Source organism: Ranitomeya variabilis, chromosome 7 (genome assembly GCF_051348905.1).
Source record: "Ranitomeya variabilis isolate aRanVar5 chromosome 7, aRanVar5.hap1, whole genome shotgun sequence".
Classification (NCBI taxonomy): Eukaryota; Metazoa; Chordata; class Amphibia; order Anura; family Dendrobatidae; genus Ranitomeya; species Ranitomeya variabilis.
The window spans coordinates 229209516-229229091 of record NC_135238.1 but is presented as its reverse complement, the minus strand read 5'-3'; the positions used below and the strand labels follow the sequence as shown (position 1 = coordinate 229229091).

Sequence of the window (19576 nt, the reverse complement as noted above, 5' to 3'; positions counted from 1 at the left end):
CGCTGCGCTCCATCTGCAACAGTAGTGCCTACAGACTAACCCAGCTCTGCTACAATCATTGGGTTCTGCTATAGTCACCAAGTGAATTGCCTGACAGATCCAGCTCTGCTGTGCCCCGGAGCTGACAGATCCAGCTCTGCTGTGCCCCGGAGCTGACAGATCCAGCTCTGCTGTGCCCCGGAGCTGACAGATCCAGCTCTGCTGTGCCCCTGAGCTCCGCAACTGCACTCAACTCTTCTCCACTCTGCTTCATCAACAAGACCCCTATATACTGGGATGTTACCTCCAGCTCTGCTTCATTGGTCTTCATATGCCGAGTCTCCAGCCTCTATTTAGCTACCTTCCCACCTTTACCGCCTCTGATCTTCAAATTGTCATCTATCCCCTACAGCCTCCATTCCACCAGCTGTCACCCTGCCCCTAAAGCCTCCGCTCTTCCAGCCTCTACATCTTGAGCTCCCTTCAGCTGCTATTTAGCCCCTACAGCCTCCGTTACTTCAACCGATTCAGCATCATCTGTCCATACTGCTTTCAATCTGCTCATAAGGAAAAAAGGGCTTCAATGCTGCACCTAACCAGGTGAGACTTATGAGCAGCTTATGTGGTCTCTAAGCACCTGATTTGGCTCCTGAGACCCCACAGATGACTCAATCCAAGAGGCAGAAGTGAGCTTATTCTCGGAGTCTGACTCTCTCTTAAACTTTCTAATTAGATTGTACTACGGACCCTTTAAGCCCCCCATACACATTACATAAAGGTTGGCCAAACCAGCTGAACTTGACGGGATCAACCGACCATCTAATGGTGTATGGGGACATCCCAAGAGTCCGCTGACTGGGAGAGAAGCATTGGACTGGTGGAAATTTCATCAACTGATGCTTTTGTTTTCAGGGAAGATATGTTGAGAGTTCCTGTGTATATGATGAGTCGGAAAAGACAGTCAGGGAGACTCTCTAATGTTTATGAGGGTCTTTATAGTTTCTATTGAGCCCAAAGTTTGGACTCTTGGGGCCCCCCCGGTAGACCATAGAGCAAGATGATTTATTCAAGTCCAGCTGATCATCTACACCGTGTTCCAAATTATTATGCAAATTGGATTTAAGTGTCATAAAGATTTAATTGTTTTGTTTTTCAAATAAACTCGTGGATGGTATTGTGTCTCAGGGATCAATGGATCACTGAAATAAACACATGTGATAATTAGTTTTCCAGGTGATTCTAATTAAAGGAAAAGTACTTAAAAATGATGTTCCACATTATTAAGCAGGTCACAGTTTTCAAGTAACATGGGAAAGAAAAAGGATCTCTCTGCTGCCGAAAAGCATCAAATAGTGCAATGCCCTGGACAAGGGATGAAAACATTAGATATTTCACGAAAACTTAAGAGTGATCATACTGTGAAGAGATTTCTGACTGAAACAGAGCACATACAGAGTTCATGCAGATAAAGGCATAATGAGGAAGGTTTCTGCCAGATAAATTCATTGGATTAAGAGAGCAGCTGCCAAAATACCATTACAAAGCAGCAAACAGATATTTGAAGCTGCTGGTGCCTCTGGAGTCCCTCGAACCTCTAGGTCTAGGATCCTTCAAAGGCTTGCTGTGGTGCATAAACCTACTATTCAGCCACCCTTAAACAGTGTTCACAAGCAGAAACGGTTGCAGTGGGCCCACACATACATGAAGACTAATTTCCAAAAAGTCTTGTTTACTGATAAGTGTTGAGCAACCCTGGATGGTCCAGATGGATGGAGTAGTGGATGATTGGTGGATGGCCACCATGTCCCAACAAGGCTGCAACGTCTGCAAGGAGGTGGAGGAGTCATGTTTTGGGCCAGAATCATGGGAAAACAGCTGGTAGGGCCCTTTAAGGTTCCTGAAAATGTGAAAATGACCTCTGCAAAGTATATAGAGTTTCTGACTGACAACTTTCTTCCATGGTCTAAAAAGCAGAAACATGCCTTCAGGAGCAAAATCATCTTCATGCTGACAATGCCCCATCTCATGCTGCAAAGAAAACCTCTGAGTCATTGGCTGCTATGGGCATAAAAGGAGATAAACTCATGGTGTGGCCACCATCCTACCCTGACCTCAACCCTATAGAGAACCTTTGGAGAATCATCAAGCAAAAGATCTATGAGGGTGGGAGGCCGTTCACATCAAAACAGCAGCTCTGGAAGGGAAGAAATACAAGCAGAAACTCTCCAAAAACTCACAAGTTCAATGGATGCAAGAATTGTGAAGGTGATATCAAAGAAGGCTCCTATGTTAACATGTAACTTGGCCTGTTAGGATGTTTTGGAGTTAAATTGTTTTTTTGTTCAGTGAATGTGACCTCCTAATGCTGCAAATTCCACAAATGATCATTTTCAGTTCTTTATATCAAATGTTTAGTAATTCTACTGTGCATAATAATTTGGAACAGTGCATTGTGAGGTTTTATTCATTTTGGAGATTATACTGTTATCATTGGGAGGTTTCTTCAATAAAATTCGATGTATACTCTAACGGGTGATGACTTTTATTAGACTGACTGTCATTTGCACCGACCATTTAGGAAAATCCGAGAAAAATGTCATTTGCATAATAATTTGGAACACGGTGTAATGTGTACTAGGGTCTCTGGATGACCGTTTATAGACTCCATCATTTCAGATATCTGATAATCCAGGTTCATGGCCGTCCCATGGATGCCAGATTACCGGAACATAGCCAACTGGGAGCACAACAGGCCCATACGAAGCTGAGCGGCTCCTGCATCTCCAGTACTTTGCTTTATTTTTTTTTGCACACTTTGTATACATTACTTTTTGGAAAACTGCTCCCGTTCTCATGTGACAGTCCCATGATTTATGTCCTCCATGTCACAGACTGTTAATTATTGGAGTGGGAAGTAGCCACTTTGGCTACAAGCAGCAGACGCTCTTGGCTGGGTTACAGCGAGGGGCTTTTGCACATTAATCATCTCTTTCTTACGCTCTCGCCGGCTGATTTGCAGCTTTTGTCGTGTGCATTGTCCGCTCTTTTGAAGGCGATTGCGTGCTGGACAATATTTCTTTTCTGTGAAAATTCTGCAGGCGGCTCCAACAAATGCGATAGGGGAAGCCGAGGAAATTAGCGCTGTCACAGCCCATTACTAAAACTCTGCAGCGTGAGCGCTTTACCACTGTGGCGGCATTGGCAGCGGAGGGGCGGCGGTGGCAACCTCCAGCGAGGGACATGGGCAGAAAAAGAAGAATTCTTTTCCCTGTTCAGACAGATTTGAATCATGATTACCTCTTGCAGAAACCTCCTGAATGTGGATGCTGAGCCAGGTCTTGGCGCGAGACCCTGACTTCATTATGAGCAGGGACAGTGCAGAAGAAGAGGCCGAGCTGGGGCTACAAAAATTACTTTTTACTATTAACCCAATGGCAACCAAGCACCATGAATGTAGAGCTCCGAATGGCGAAGATTTAAAGCTCCTGCAATCTTGGACCCTGAAGAGAAGGCGGCAGCGGTTTATAACCACTACTGTCTTCTATTCTCCAAGACACGTAACACTCGGTAGGAGGGATATGGAGAAAAGGGGCATCACCAATGGCGCCTCTTTTGGATCCGACGATCACATGATCGCAGTGTGTAACCCAGCAAGCATGGCGGACTTTGTGTCTCAGTTTTGTCACTGGGGGATGAAATTTTCCCTGGTGGCTCCTACGTATGACCGCAAAATAAAAAAAGCAAAGATCTCTCAGAGGTCAGATCGCATGGGGGATATGTATTAATAAATATGTACAAAAATAAGTAAAAAATAGCAAAAATTATGGTCATAGACAGCCTATAATTCTAAGAAAGACACACATATTAGATGACCCCCTTAATGTTACATGACTGATATCTCCGTCATGCTGATCAGGCGGGTCCTGAAATGAGTGAGGGGGCTCAGACTAAGGTCACAAAAAAAAAAAAGTTTTTAATATATGGATTTTATTGCATTAAAGTAAGGAAGACATCAAAAATGTTTGTTTTCTTTCTAAAAAAAAAAAAAAAAAGTTAAAGAAAAAAATATATATATTTCTGAAAAAAAAAAAAAAAAAAAAAAACACCAAACCCCTAACCAACTGGAAAGATTAATCATCCAAGGCAAAAAAAAAAAAAACAGGCAGCCCGTAAGTGGAGTTCGAGTGCAACCTCTTTTTTTTCCTTAGATTACAAATTTACATATTTTGGGTTATTTGTTTTGGATCTTGCACCCACGGTAACAATTTTTATTTTAGTACAAATTTAAAGAAGAAAAATATAAAAAGTTTTGTACGTGACTAATAACATTTAAAAAAAGATCTATAAAAAAAAAAACTGCTCAGTGTCATGTTTAAAAAAAAAATAAAAAATACTCCTAAAAATACTTTAGAATCTTGAGAAACATATATTGAGCTGGTTTAGTTCGTCTATATGCTCATGCTCCTGGTTAATAGCTGGCACAGTGCATTTTTCTATTTAGATACACTTTAGAGATTTTGTGCACAATCTGATTATATACAACCAGCTCGTGCACAAAAAATCTAAAATGCGTCAAACAAAAAATGCGCCGTGCCAGCTACAAACCAGGAGCACCAGACATTTTGCCTGGTTTTTCCCATCTCTGGTCCTTATAGATACAAAGAGATGGTGTGAAAAATAGAAAAATATCCCTCGTGTCAGCGCAACTGGGACAGATAAAACGAATGAGTGTTTTTCGGCAACCCACCTGCTTTTACCCTGGCACATCCGTCATCATAGAATAACGTTGGGGGTATGCGCTAGATAAGTCACAGGGGGCTCCGCGCTGCCAGGACCTACTTGCGATGGCCTGGAACCACACTAAGAGACTCAACCTACTTTTCTGCATCATATGTTTTCTAAGTAGGTTGACACTAACTTAGAGCGAAATCAAGAGGAGAAAAAAAAATGGATGCAAACTTGGACGTAACTTTTCAAAATGAAGAGAAAGGGGGTTCAGATTGTGAAGGATGGATGACATCCACTTAGAAGGTGCCAGAGAAATGGCAGGGGGTCCATGGTACAGAAATATACCCCATTTGTTGGGGCATCTACTATATAATTGTCTAAGGGTCACTTCCGTCTGTCTGTCCTTCTGTCTGTCACAGACATTCATTGGTCGCGGCCTCTGTCAGTCATGGAAATCCAAGTCGCTGATTGGTCGTGGCAAAACAGCCTCGACCAATCAGCGACGGGCACAGTCCAGAAGAAAATGGCCGCTCCTTCCTCCCCGCAGTCAGTGCCCGCTCCGTACTCCCCTCCGGTCACAGCACCCGCTCCGTACTCCCCTCCGGTCACAGCGCCGGCTCCGTACTCACCTCCGGTCAGCGCTCACACAGGGTTAATGGCAGCGTTGACCGCGGTGTAACGCACTCGGTTAACGCTGCTATTAACCCTGTGTGACCAACTTTTTACTATTGATGCTGCCTATGCAGCATGAATAGTAAAAATATGTAATGTTAAAAATAATAAAAAAATAAAAAATAGTTACATACTCACCCTCCGGTGGCCCCCTCCGGATCGAAGCGGCCGGTTACCGATGCTCCTCGCGACGCCCCGGTGACCGCTGCATGCAGTGCAGTCTCGCAAGACCGCTACGTCATCATCTCGCGAGACCGCAATGCAATCTTCAGACCGGAGCGCGCGAGGAGCATCGGTAACCGGAGGCTCCAGAAGGTGAGTATGTAACTATTTTTTATTTTAATTCATTTTTTTTTTTTAACAGGGATATGGTGCATACTACGTGACTGGGCAATATACTACGTGGCTGGGCAATATACTACGTGGCTGGGCAATATACTACGTGGCTGGGCAATATACTACGTGGCTGGGCAATATACTACGTGGCTGGGCAATATACTACGTGGCTGGGCAATATACTACGTGGCTGGGCAATATACTACGTGGCTGGGCAATATACTACGTGGCTGGGCAATATACTACGTGGCTGGGCAATATACTACGTGGCTGGGCAATATACTACGTGGCTGGGCAATATACTACGTGGCTGGGCAATATACTACGTGGCTGGGCAATATACTACGTGACTGGGCAGTATACTACGTGACTGGGCAGTATACTACGTGACTGGGCAATATACTACGTGGCTCTGTGCTGTATACTACGTGACTGGGCAATATACTACGTGACTGGGCAATATACTACGTGGCTGGGCAATATACTACGTGACTGGGCAGTATACTACGTGACTGGGCAATATACTACGTGACTGGGCAATATACTACGTGGCTCTGTGCTGTATACTACGTGACTGGGCAATATACTACGTGGCTGGGCAATATACTACGTGGCTGGGCAGTATACTACGTGACTGGGCAGTATACTACGTGACTGGGCAGTATACTACGTGACTGGGCAGTATACTACGTGACTGGCCAATATACTACGTGGCTGGGAAATATACTACGTGGCTGGGAAATATTGTGACTGGGCAATATACTATGTGGCTGGGCAATATACTACGTGGCTGGGCAATATACTACGTGGGCTGCGCAATATGCTACGTGACTGGACAATATACTATGTGGGCTGGGCAATATACTACGTGGGCTGCGCAATATACTACGTGGGCTGCGCAATATACTACGTGGGCTGCGCAATATACAACGTGGGCTGCGCAATACACAACGTGGGCTGCGCAATACACAACGTGGGCTGCGCAATACACAACGTGGGCTGCGCAATACACAACGTGGGCTGCGCAATACACAACGTGGGCTGCGCAATACACAACGTGGGCTGCGCAATACACAACGTGGGCTGCGCAATACACAACGTGGGCTGCGCAATACACAACGTGGGCTGCGCAATACACAACGTGGGCTGCGCAATACACAACGTGGGCTGCGCAATACACAACGTGGGCTGCGCAATACACAACGTGGGCTGCGCAATACACAACGTGGGCTGCGCAATATACTACGTGGGCTGCGCAATATACAACGTGCGCTGCGCAATGTACTATGTGGACTGGGCAATATACAACGTGCGCTGCGCAATGTACTATGTGGACTGGGCAATATACTACGTAGGCTGCGCAATATACTACGTGTACTGTGTGGGCTGCGCAATGTACTGCGTGGGCTGTGCTATACACTACTACTAGAATACCCGATGCGTTAGAATCGGGCCACCATCTAGTTAATATAATAAATAGGCAAATAGTAATAAGAGCTCCAAACTAAACATCCCAGAGCCGAGCTGTGCTGGCAGCAAGCAGCCAAGAGACGGCTCTGTGCAGGATCGACCAGAACCTGGAACTACAGCAGGATGGATCCACTGGAAACTGGAGGGTTAATAGAGCCATGGCAAAGTGCAGCGCTTGGCTTTATCCTGCAGTCCCATAGACAATGAATGGAGCAGAGGCCGAGCATGCGCACTGCCGCTCCGCTCAGGACAGGGATGGTTTCTACAACCCCATCTTAGGGATCACTGGGGCTTCCGCGGGGTTTAATGGGCATCATTGTGCATGCATTCAACAAGTTATAAAATCTGATTCAGAAACTTTTTAGAGAAAAATTTAAAAAAAGTTTAAACTGTTGATTAAAAATAAAGAAAAATATTAGATTTTATCTGTGTGAGGGTGAAAGTCTATGACAATTCCCCAAACAGCAACAGAGTGCTAGAGATGTGAAAATCTGCAGAATGCACCAACATCCATCGGAAATTTCATTCCCAACCACCTTCAGTGGGATTTTTCAAAATTCGCAAGATATTCGTTGCAGAATCTGGAAATTCACTAGACTATGTAATGTCTCCACAAAATATTTAATTGATTTTGATATATTAATTTAATTACATAATGTAAACATAAAAAAAAAAAAAACACAAGGTAAAAAAAAATAAAACAGAAGCATAAAAGAAAACAACCACGACACAGGAATGATACGTGTCGAGCCCTATCCGTAATTAATTATCTAAATCATTAAGGAGATATTCCGCAGAAACACAATAACATTTGCATAATAAAGAAGGGGGAAAAAAAGCATAAAGGAGTTTGATGGCGGTAGTCACACAAAGATAAAAACAGAACACACAAAAAATAAAAAGACAAAATAAACTAAAACAGGAAATGTACGAATCTGTCAAAAGAAAATCTCCTTGTAAAGAAACCCAACAAATGAGACCGGGAGCAGAGATATGAGTGTATTTACCGGGAATGCAGAAAATATCAACAATGGGCCGTTCTTGGAAAGCCGACGCAATGAATAAAGATGGAGAGCAGCGGAGGGGAACCATTACAGGGCCACGGATGACAGCCTCCCCGACCGGATTTTTAGGAGAAGTTTCGTTCCAACAATCAGGGATCAAACGACGCGAAAAGCGCAAATATTCGTGAAGCAATAACAAGTGATCTTGCAATACCTTAAAGGGACGGTTTAGAGGGGTCCAAAACTTTCTATATAGAGAGCTAAATTTGAAAGGTGCCTCTTTGTTTAAAAACCCATTCCATCCCTCCAGATTGATGTCCAGAGTTTGTATCTGTAGATCTGCAAGTTTACACCCTATGTTCACTTAGGCTACTTTCACACTAGCGTTTTTTTCAATACGTCGCAATGCGTCGTTTTGGCAAAAAAACGCATCCTGCAAAAGTGCTTGCAGGATGCGTTTTTTTCCCATTGACTAACATTAGCGACGCATTTGCGACGCATTGACACACGTCGCAACCTTCGTGCGACGGTTGCGCCGTGTTGTGGCGGTCCGCCGGGAGCAAAAAACGCTACATGTAACGTTTTTTGCTGCCGACGGTCCGCTTTTTCCGACTGCGCATGCGCGGCCGGAACTCCACCCCCACCTCCCCGCACCTCACAATGGGGCAGCGGATGCGCTGGAAAAATGCATCCGCTGCCCCCGTTGTGCGGCGCAGAGAACGCTAGCGTCGGTAACCTCGGCCCGACGCACTGCGACGGGCCGGGCCCGACGCTAGTGTGAAAGTAGCCTTATTGTATTCTTTTCCACGGTCAGACTTTTTGTCATTATTGGGTCCACGTAGGCATTGGGTTTTTGTTTTTTTCTGTTGAATGGTAGTTTTTAATTTAGCAAAAAAAAAAATATATAAAATTTGATACCAAATATGCTTATTTCTATGTTATAATTTCATTATATTTCAATGGGGAAAAGGGGCTAATTAATACTTTTTTTTGTTTTTTAAACCAACGTTAATTTTTATTTACTTTTTTCATAGAGACCTTTTAATAAAATTTGTCCCTTGTCCAGTATACGTCGATTTAACCCCTTAACATTACCAAGATCTCGGATTGCCGTCACTGAAGAAAGACATTCATTGATTGAAAACCCTGATTGTGTCCCACGTGAGCCCCGGGAAACCTGCGCCATCTTGTCATTACTAAAGCAGCGTGATCCACGGGAAGTCGTGTGAACGAGCCCTAAACGTCACAAAGACCCCGGATTTCCCAAACATGGAGGATGACGATCTTCTTACCTTCCTTGTCTCTGCAGAGCGAACACCACTCCTTCCCTCTGAAAAGGGAGCAGCCGCTCTCGGAGTTTTTCAGGAAGGGTTGATAATTTGTCGGCCGCATCCTCAGGGGGATTTTTTTCTTTTATCCTCGACTTTCCCATTTTTCACCTAAAATAAATTAGAAACAAACTTAAATTAAAAAGAATCGAAAAGCATTTTTCAGTTTCATGTAAATGAAGGTAAAATAGGTAGTTGCGAGTGGTCTTTCTCCCTGGATCTCGGCTTTCTGTTTGCCGGGGAGGCGGCGCATTCTGAAGATTGACAGTTCGGGTCGGCAGCATGACTGAAGCGCAAGCCCAATCTAAGGCCAAGTTCACACCTTACCTTCAGTATTTGGTCAGTATTTTACATCAGTATTTGTAGCTAATACCAGGAGTGGGTGATAAATACAGAAGTGGTGACGGGTTTCTATGATACTTTTCCTCTGATTGTTCCACTCCTGATTTTGGCCATAAATACTGATGTAAAATACTGACCAAATACTGACTGTGTGAACGTGGCCTAAGCATTGCAGAAAGCAACTAGAAGATACAGAGATCCAGCCAGCTCCAGTGAAGATATAGAAAAAATTTTGTAAGTGCTGCGCTTCTTCCCTGGGAAACCAGCCCCCGCTGACAGACTGCAGAGGTGGCCGGTAACAAGGCAACGAACTGAACACACAATAAAAGAAAACACTTTTTTCATAAAGTAAAGTGCAAAGCTGCTTGTTTATCTAAGCACTTAGCATTTTTAGGCTTTTTCAAGAAGCTGAGACAATATAATCAACATATTCAAAAGTCCTGTAACGAAGGTCTGTTTTCAAGATCTCTGCTTGCTGTCAGGGAAGCAGGGCTGTGGAGTAGGTAAGGCCCCTTTCACACATCAGATTTTTGCCGTCAGTCACGAACCGTTGGCTCGAAGGATCCGGTGCAGATTGTGAAAAACTGACCGTTTTTTTCGACGGATCCGTCTAGCGGATCTGTCTAAGGCTACTTTCACACTAGCGTTAACTGCATTCCGTCACAATGCGTCGTTTTGCCGAAAAAACGCATCCTGCAAAAGTGTTTGCAGGATGCGTTTTTTCACCATTGATTAACATGAAGCGACGCATTGTGACAGATTGCCACACGTCGCACCCGTCCTGCGACGGATGCGTCGTGCAGTGGCGGACCGCCGGGAGCAAAAAACGCTACATGTAACGTTTTTTGCTCACGACGGTCCGCTTTTTCCGACCGCGCATGCGCGGCCGGAACTCCGCCCCCACCTCCCCGCACATCACAATGGGGCAGCGGATGCGCTGGAAAAATGCATCCGCTGCCCCCGTTGTGCGGCGGAGACCACGCTAGCGTCGGGAACGTCGGCCCGACGCACAGCGACGGGCCGAGCACGACGCTAGTGTGAAAGAAGCCTAAGATCCTAAAAAAAAAATCGGAGCATGCTCAGTTTAAAAAAAATGGAATCCGTCGCTGGATTCCATCATTTGACGGATCCGGCGCCCATAGGCTTCCATTCGAGCAAACGACCGATCCGTCGCTGTCCGTTTTTTCGACGGACACAAAAAACGTTACTTTGTCCGTTGTCTCCAGGCGCCGGACAAACAATTTTCAATGGATCCGGCGAACGACGGATGAAACATGAGGCCATCTGTCGCAATCCGTCGCTAATACATGTCTATGAGAAAAAAAATGGATCAGGCAGCATCAGTCGACGGATCAGTTTTTTTTCAAAATTCAACGGATTGCGACTGATGGCAAAAAAACTGATGTGTGAAAGGGGCCTAAGTCAAACCTCTGACTCCTGACTCCACAGCACTGCCCCCTACTGAGCATGTACGTAAAGTGCAGCACAGATTCATCTCAACTAACAGCCGAGATCCCCAGATCAGGAACAGAACAGACATTTGTAGGATAGTTCATAACTTTCCCAAATTCTTATGGAAACATTTACAGCACAAACTGCCCTGAACTGCTGAAGCCAATGTATCACATATGTTAGGAGTCAGAGTCGGTCCATTTTATACCGACTCCACAATCCTGCGGGGAAGCCATCATCAGGATTTACCCCAGCAGGCGCCATTAATATTGCCTAATGCCAATTGTTCTTTTAGTGCACCCGAGTGCAGCATCTCATCTGTAATTATTAGCACAGGTAACCAGCGATAATTATCTTCTCACGGCCACCGGCCTCCAGGTCCTGGCTCATTAGTAAATCGTCTCACGCCTGGTTCGATTGGATTAGATCATTGTTAAAATCAATGTGACAGCGAGAAATAAGCAGATTTACATAAAACAGCATAAAACAGAAAAGAACAGCAGCCTGCGACTAATGGACGTCAGTGCAGAGCGTTCTCCAATGTGATGACCTCACACAAACAGACCCCCAACGGGGGAAAAAAACATAATAATAACAACAACAACATGTATAGGTTGGTCCTTACACTCCCATCGGATTATTTGGTGCAGAGTACAATGCAGGAGAGCAGTGAATTAAGTCCACTTTTAGCGGTACCACGGACTGCAGGGGCGCATGGAACGGATCGTCAGTAAAGAGCAAGGACATAATTATCTGATAGCAGTATCATAATGAGAAACTTAATGACAGGTTCCCTTTAAGTTTGCAAATTAATTATATATTATGCAGTTGTTGTTTTTTTACTTTAATCAATGGAATCCAGAAGCTCCCAGGTCTAATGGAAAAGTTAAACAGCCCCTTGTAATGACTTTGGTCAGAAGCAGATTGGGGTCTGCCATGACAGCGGAAATATAGAAATTCCATAATCGGACCCATTGCCGGCTGCAAAAGATAAGACAGAAGTGGTTATAAACCGATTCTGCCTTCCCCTTGAGGTCACTATCTTTCTATGTGAGCCGAGCACCCGACTAGCCAGAGAGCAGGAGCCTAAATCCATGCGATAAGCCACATGTTCCTAAACAATAAGAAAAAAAAAATATTTACCAAACGCCAAAATCTTAAAAGGGGAAGAAGGAACCAATCAGAACCCTCATATGTTACGTCTTTTCTTCTTTTACTACAGCTTGTTTTCTCTGCCCTTTCTGGGACTGTACATGCTTTCTCTCCTCTCCATGATGTCCAGATTTGTCTCGCTCCTTCCATCTCTCCTATACTTAAGGCTACACAAGCGTAGAAAAAGGGTAATCCGATTTTCATTTGTATTGTCATTCGTCTGCAATCTATACTCTTTGTTATAAAAAAAAAATATATATATATGCCACATGTCCATAAAAGTCGGATTCTATAGGGATTATTTGTATGGGATCTGATTTTTTTTTTTTTTGCGCACCTGTAGAGTCTGTAGAAGAGTCTCATCCAAAATACGGAATAAATGAATGCACGCGGCAATTTTTTTCACTGTCGGAGTGCGGTCAGTTTTTTCACAGCATTCGTCTGAGGCTCAGACGGTCAGATACAACCAATTCTGAGGGTCGCAATAAAGCTTAAAGGGGCATTACCGTCTGAGGCATACAGGAGCAGCAGCAGCACATGACAAACCAGGGCCCTCTGCACCTGGGGGCCCACATTTCCTTTGTCTATGTGCAAGCTGCTGTACAGCACCCGAGCCTACCAGCTGCTGCGATCTGCGCTAGCTTCAACTGCAGCAGCTTAACCCCTAAGATGACGCTGTCATTTGTGATAGCGGCACCTAAGCGGTTGGAAATAGGAAGCTGATGGAATTGTCAAGGCACAACAAAACAAGCCCTGAGTTACCTTTATAGGACAAAAAATTTAAAAAAAAGTTAGGGTTCTTGGAAGGAGAGGAGGAAAAATCAAAAGTGAAGAAGGTCCCACTGGGCCCTGTATAAACCTGGGGTCAAATATGAAATACGGAAAGTATATACATGTCTAAGTGTCGGCTCCATTTTCAGGACTCCCCCTATTGGTACCCTGTCACCTGTGTGCACAAATGGCCCAGATGGAGGCTAAAATGACTCTTATAATAGGGCGCCCATTAGCGTGCACCCCGGGAAAGCTTGTGATGTGAACAGGCCCCGAGACCCAAGCTCCGACAGGTGTGGAGCGACTTCTACATGAGCTGTTTCCATTGGCGCCTCCGCTCCTGTGCAAAGCCATTCAGAAATAGCTGCGCTCACCCCACTCTCTATTCACAACATTACCAGTGAATACATTACCGCTGGAGGAAAATAAATTGGCCTCTTGAGGGATTGTTTTCTGAGAGATGAATCCATCTTTTCACGTTTCTCTCCCCAAACGAAAGTCAAGGAGGAATTGGAAGATGAATTCTAAAACGGACATTATAATCAAGCGCTGCTCATTATCATAGGTAGAGAGAGGCGGTTAATAGCTGCTAACCCCCCGCCGGAATCTACCGGGGACCGTCCTCCTGCAATGGCTGCTGCTAAAAATACTTCACTAAACCTCAGCGCTGAACCCGAGCGATTCCATTCCCGTTACATCTCACAGAAAGATGATGGCGAGAAAATGACATCTAAGTTAGTGATTGCATTAACCTCTGTGGTGCCGGAGCAAGCCACAAAGGCAAGGGACGGTGCAGAACGCGGGCGCTGCCACCGCAGGGAGCACGTCACCACCTGAGCAAGTGGAGAGGCAATATGTCTGCCATACAGAATGTGGAGATGTGGGGGGGGGGGGGGGGCTGAGAGCTGGACCCCACTAATCTGACATAAATGACATGTCTGAATTACATCTGTATTATACCCCAGAGCTGCACTCACTATTCTGCTGGTGCAATCAGTACACTGTAACTCAGGATCAGTAATGTAATGTATGTACACAGTGACTGCACCATCAGAATAGTGAGTGCAGCTCTGGAGTATAATACAGGGTGTAACTCAGGATCAGTAATGTAATGTATGTACACAGTGACTGCACCAGCAGAATAGTGAGTGCAGCTCTGCAGTATAATACAGGATGTAACTCAGGATCAGTAATGTAATGTATGTACACAGTGACTGCACCAGCAGAATAGTGAGTGCAGCTCTGGAGTATAATACAGGATGTAACTCAGGATCAGTAATGTAATGTATGTACACAGTGACTGCACCAGCAGAATAGCGAGTGCAGCTCTGGGGTATAATACAGGGTGTAACTCAGGATCAGTAATGTAATGTATGTACACAGTGACTGCACCAGCAGAATAGTGAGTGCAGCTCTGGGGTATAATACAGGATGTAACTCAGGATCAGTAATGTAATGTATGTACACAGTGACTGCACCAGCAGAATAGCGAGTGCAGCTCTGGGGTATAATACAGGGTGTAACTCAGGATCAGTAATGTAATGTATGTACACAGTGACTGCACCAGCAGAATAGTGAGTGCAGCTCTGGAGTATAATACAGAGTGTAACTCAGGATCAGTAATGTAATGTATGTACACAGTGACTGCACCAGCAGAATAGCGAGTGCAGCTCTGGGGTATAATACAGGGTGTAACTCAGGATCAGTAATGTAATGTATGTACACAGTGACTGCACCAGCAGAATAGTGAGTGCAGCTCTGGAGTATAATACAGAGTGTAACTCAGGATCAGTAATGTAATGTATGTACACAGTGACTGCACCAGCAGAATAGCGAGTGCAGCTCTGGGGTATAATACAGGGTGTAACTCAGGATCAGTAATGTAATGTATGTACCCAGTGACTGCACCAGCAGAATAGTGAGTGCAGCTCTGGGGTATAATACAGGGTGTAACTCAGGATCAGTAATGTAATGTATGTACACAGTGATTGCACCAGCAGAATAGTGAGTGCAGCTCTGGAGTATAATACAGAGTTTAACTCAGGATCAGTAATGTAATGTATGTACACAGTGACTACACCAGCAGAATAGTGAGTGCAGCTCTGGAGTATAATACAGGATGTATCTCAGGATCAGTAATGTAATGTATGTACACAGTGACTGCACCAGCAGAATAGTGAGTGCAGCTCTGGGGTATAAAGCAGGATGTAACTTGGGATCAGTACAGGATCAGTAATGTGACTAGTTTTTATCTATTTTTGTAGACTGCAAAATATTTCCAGTATTTTGCTCTGTTACTGCAGTTTTATTTTTCAATGACAATTCTGACGATATTGACAGCATATGGAGGAGACAATAAATTTAAACTAGAAACCTGTTCCTGCACATAAAGCTGCGTTTCCGCCTACGGCTGTCAGAGAGCTGGGTGACGAGCCAAGTGAGAAGGTAACGTATCCAACCGGTGATCAGATGATGGATAACAGCCAGAGATACAATGTGACAACACAAGCTGCTACACCACATCAAGCTCCCAAAGCCAGGACTGTAGGGGGCTGCCCTGTGTGAGGACTAATAAAAGGAAGATCCCCCACTTGTAATCCCCCCATAATATTAACATGACATTATACATCACATGCAACTTTTGTTTCCATTTTTCACCATTCTCAAGAACAGGATCAGTTGTCTGTCAGTGAATGGAAATGTTTCACTCTGAACCCAAGACGGAAGAGAATTGTGGACAGGTTTCCACCAACTAGGAAACACGTGGCGCCCTTCTGCCCCGCTGGGGAACGTGCACACGTCTTTTCCAGGTGGGCGACCTGCAAAGCTTTTAAAGAGGGAGACGCTTCAGGAAACAGCACAGATGTTCAAAGGTTGTAAGATCTTCACCCTCCCAACGTCTCCAGTGTCAGAAACCCCAAAACATAACCGACCATGGGGCAGAGGAGGTCATCCAAGGGAAAGGGGTTATCACACTCGCAAGACCCAAGGAAGATAAAGATTATACAAACAAGTGGAACGCCAGTCCTGGCCCGACACTGGGTTTCGCCAAGCGTCTTCATCTTGGGGCTGCCTTATGTTCGTTATGTTTTGAGGATTCTCACAACAGAATCATTGGGAGAACGAAGATCTTCCTGCTTAACAGCAGCTTGGAAATGTTTTTTTTCATCCTACAAACCGACACTGGTGAGGACAGAGAATACTGGAGGATGTTTGAACGACACCACAAAAAAAAAAAAATGAGGATACGGTAAAGTTTATTTTATTTAGGATTTCACCCACAATATGGAAGCAAAGTTCAATTCACTGACAGCCAGCAGAGATTTTGGAACGTTACCAACAGTATGTAAGCGGCAAAGCAACAAAGAGTGTGAACCGGGAGCTGCAACAACTGAAGAGAAGAAAGATGATCATCCTGAAAGATAAAAATCTGTGCGCCCAATAACCGACAACCCCGTATCTGCGTCCAGTCTCCCTGCAAACCCCCGTCTCTGCACTCCCATTTTACGACAGCCCCCATCTCCCGACAACCCATCTCTGCACCCCGTCTCCCAACAACCCCCATCTCTGCACCCCATCTCCCGACAACCCCCGTCTCTGCACCCCATCTCCCGACAACCCCCGTCTCTGCACCCCATCTCCCGACAACCCCCGTCTCTGCACCCCGTCTCCCGACAACCCCCTCTCTGCACCCCGTCTCCCGACAACCCCCATCTCTGCACCCCGTCTCCCGACAACCCCCGTCTCTGCACCCCATCTCCCGACAACCCCCTCTCTGCACCCCATCTCCCGACAACCCCCATCTCTGCACCCCGTCTCCCGACAACCCATCTCTGCACCCCATCTCCCGACAACCCCCATCTCTGCACCCCGTCTCCCGACAACCCCCGTCTCTGCACCCCGTCTCCCGACAACCCCCGTCTCTGCACCCCATCTCCCGACAACCCCCATCTCTGCACCCCGTCTCCCGACAACCCATCCCTGCACCCCGTCTCCCGACAACCCCCTCTCTGCACCCCGTCTCCCGACAACCCCCGTCTCTGCACCCCGTCTCCCAACAACCCCCGTCTCTGCACCCCGTCTCCCAACAACCCCCATCTCTGCACCCCGTCTCCCGACAACCCCCTCTCTGCACCCCGTCTCACGACAACCCATCCCTGCACCCCGTCTCCCGACAACCCCCTCTCTGCACCCCGTCTCCCGACAACCCATCTCTGCACCCCGTCTCCCGACAACCCCCGTCTCTGCACCCCGTCTCCCAACAACCCCCGTCTCTGCACCCCGTCTCCCGACAACCCCCTCTCTGCACCCCGTCTCCCGACAACCCATCTCTGCACACCGTCTCCCGACAACCCCCGTCTCTGCACCCCGTCTCACGACAACCCCCGTCTCTGCACCCCGTCTCACGACAACCCCCGTCTCTGCACCCCGTCTCACGACAACCCCCTCTCTGCACCCCGTCTCACGACAACCCCCGTCTCTGCACCCCGTCTCACGACAACCCCCGTCTCTGCACCCCGTCTCACGACAACCCCCTCTCTGCACCCCGTCTCACGACAACCCCCGTCTCTGCACCCCGTCTCACGACAACCCCCGTCTCTGCACCCCGTCTCCCGACAACCCCCTCTCTGCACCCCGTCTCCCGACAACCCCCTCTCTGCACACCGTCTCCCGACAACCCCCGTCTCTGCACCCCGTCTCACGACAACCCCCGTCTCTGCACCCCGTCTCACGACAACCCCCATCTCTGCACCCCGTCTCACGACAACCCCCGTCTCTGCACCCCGTCTCACGACAACCCCCTCTCTGCACCCCGTCTCACGACAACCCCCATCTCTGCACCCCATCTCACGACAACCCCCGTCTCTGCACCCCGTCTCACGACAACCCCCTCTCTGCACCCCGTCTCCCAACAACCCCCTCTCTGCACCCCGTCTCACGACAACCCCCTCTCTGCACCCCGTCTCACGACAACCCCCTCTCTGCACCCCGTCTCCCAACAACCCCCTCTCTGCACCCCGTCTCACGACAACCCCCTCTCTGCACCCCGTCTCACGACAACCCCCTCTCTGCACCCTGTCTCCCAACAACCCCCGTCTCTGCACCCCGTCTCCCGACAACCCCCATCTCTGCACCCCGTCTCCCGACAACCCCCTCTCTGCACCCCGTCTCACGACAACCCGTTCCTGAAGTCTACTGACACCCACATTCCCTCCTCTCCCGCACCCCTGGCATCTTTCCTGACAACCCTATGAATGCGCCCTGTCTCCAGACACCCCCATCCTCCCCCTCATGACACCACCGCCCCCGCATTTCCACTATCTGTTCCGTTTATCTGCAGCTCCGGTCTCTCCAGCTGCCAGAGAACTACAACCAGCAGCAGTGTCGTTGCTGGGAGTTAGACAAGCGGAGGCCCCAGGAGGCCAAAAAAGTGTCGCACTGACGTCACACTCACGCTGTCTGTTCTTTCCGGCGACAGGGTCCCTCTAAGCTGCGGCTGCGTCAGAAAATCAGCCACATGACGTCATTCAAACTTCGCGCGCCCCGGCCGGAAGTGACGACATAAGAGGGCGGGGTATGCTCAGCTACAAGACTGGTGTGGAAAAAATACATCTCCCATCATGCCAAGGGTGTGGCGGAAGGGCGGATCCTGCAAAAATTCTCAGCAATGCTTGTCGGTAATTGTAGTTTCGCACAGTGATTGGCCTGCTGACCATCGTAGTCAATAAACAGTCACCTCAGTCACCAGACTGGTGTCGTCACTGCCATTTTTCCTTTTGAAGTCCATTTAAAGTGGTTCTACTTTTATGAAAAGCTTAAAAGGTTTAATATGCAAGTTAAAATGCAGAGATGGGGGTTTAAAAGGTTTAAGAAAACGAAATAAAGTGTATAACAATTGAAAGTTCTGCTCCAATCCTGTAACATTGGTCACCATGGTAACAGTTATCAGTGCTATACCGCTTGCTGACAGGCTCCCATCCATACACATTGGCATTTTCCTAGGTGGCTGCACCCTGAGTTCGGTGGGTCCCAGGGTCTCCGCAGGTTTCCGGTGCTGACGCCATTGATAACACAATGCAGTGTTTCACTTTCAGAACAATTCTATGTTGAGGATTGTCGGGTCGGTTTCTTCAATCCGTAAAGAATAAAAATCCCTGGAAAAGGCTGCACGGTGGAGCTTACGGTGTGTAACAAGGTCACACGCTTCTCTGGGAAATGGATGGCAAACTATGTGATCAATATCATATGTATACAGTCCAGTGGGCGGTCTTGACAGTGACTGACAGCCTTCAGAGACCTCTGTAACTGATTAGGACCGCCCACTGGACTCCTAAGCCCAGA

The 19576-nt window shown here is 46.9% G+C and overlaps 1 protein-coding gene across 1 annotated transcript in view; it reads right to left on the bottom strand.

Moving 5' to 3' along the window:
- The window catches only part of ZRANB3 (zinc finger RANBP2-type containing 3), a 196411-nt gene extending 177594 nt beyond the window's left edge, over positions 1-18817 (bottom strand). The window contains exons 1-2 of the mRNA XM_077273065.1: positions 18690-18817; positions 9482-9628 (exon numbers count right to left, since the gene is read on the bottom strand). Of these exons, the coding sequence (XP_077129180.1) occupies positions 9482-9621 (140 nt within the window). The 5' untranslated portion in view covers positions 9622-9628; positions 18690-18817. The remainder of the gene's footprint in view (positions 1-9481; positions 9629-18689) is intronic.
- Between the last annotated feature and the right edge of the window lie 759 nt (positions 18818-19576).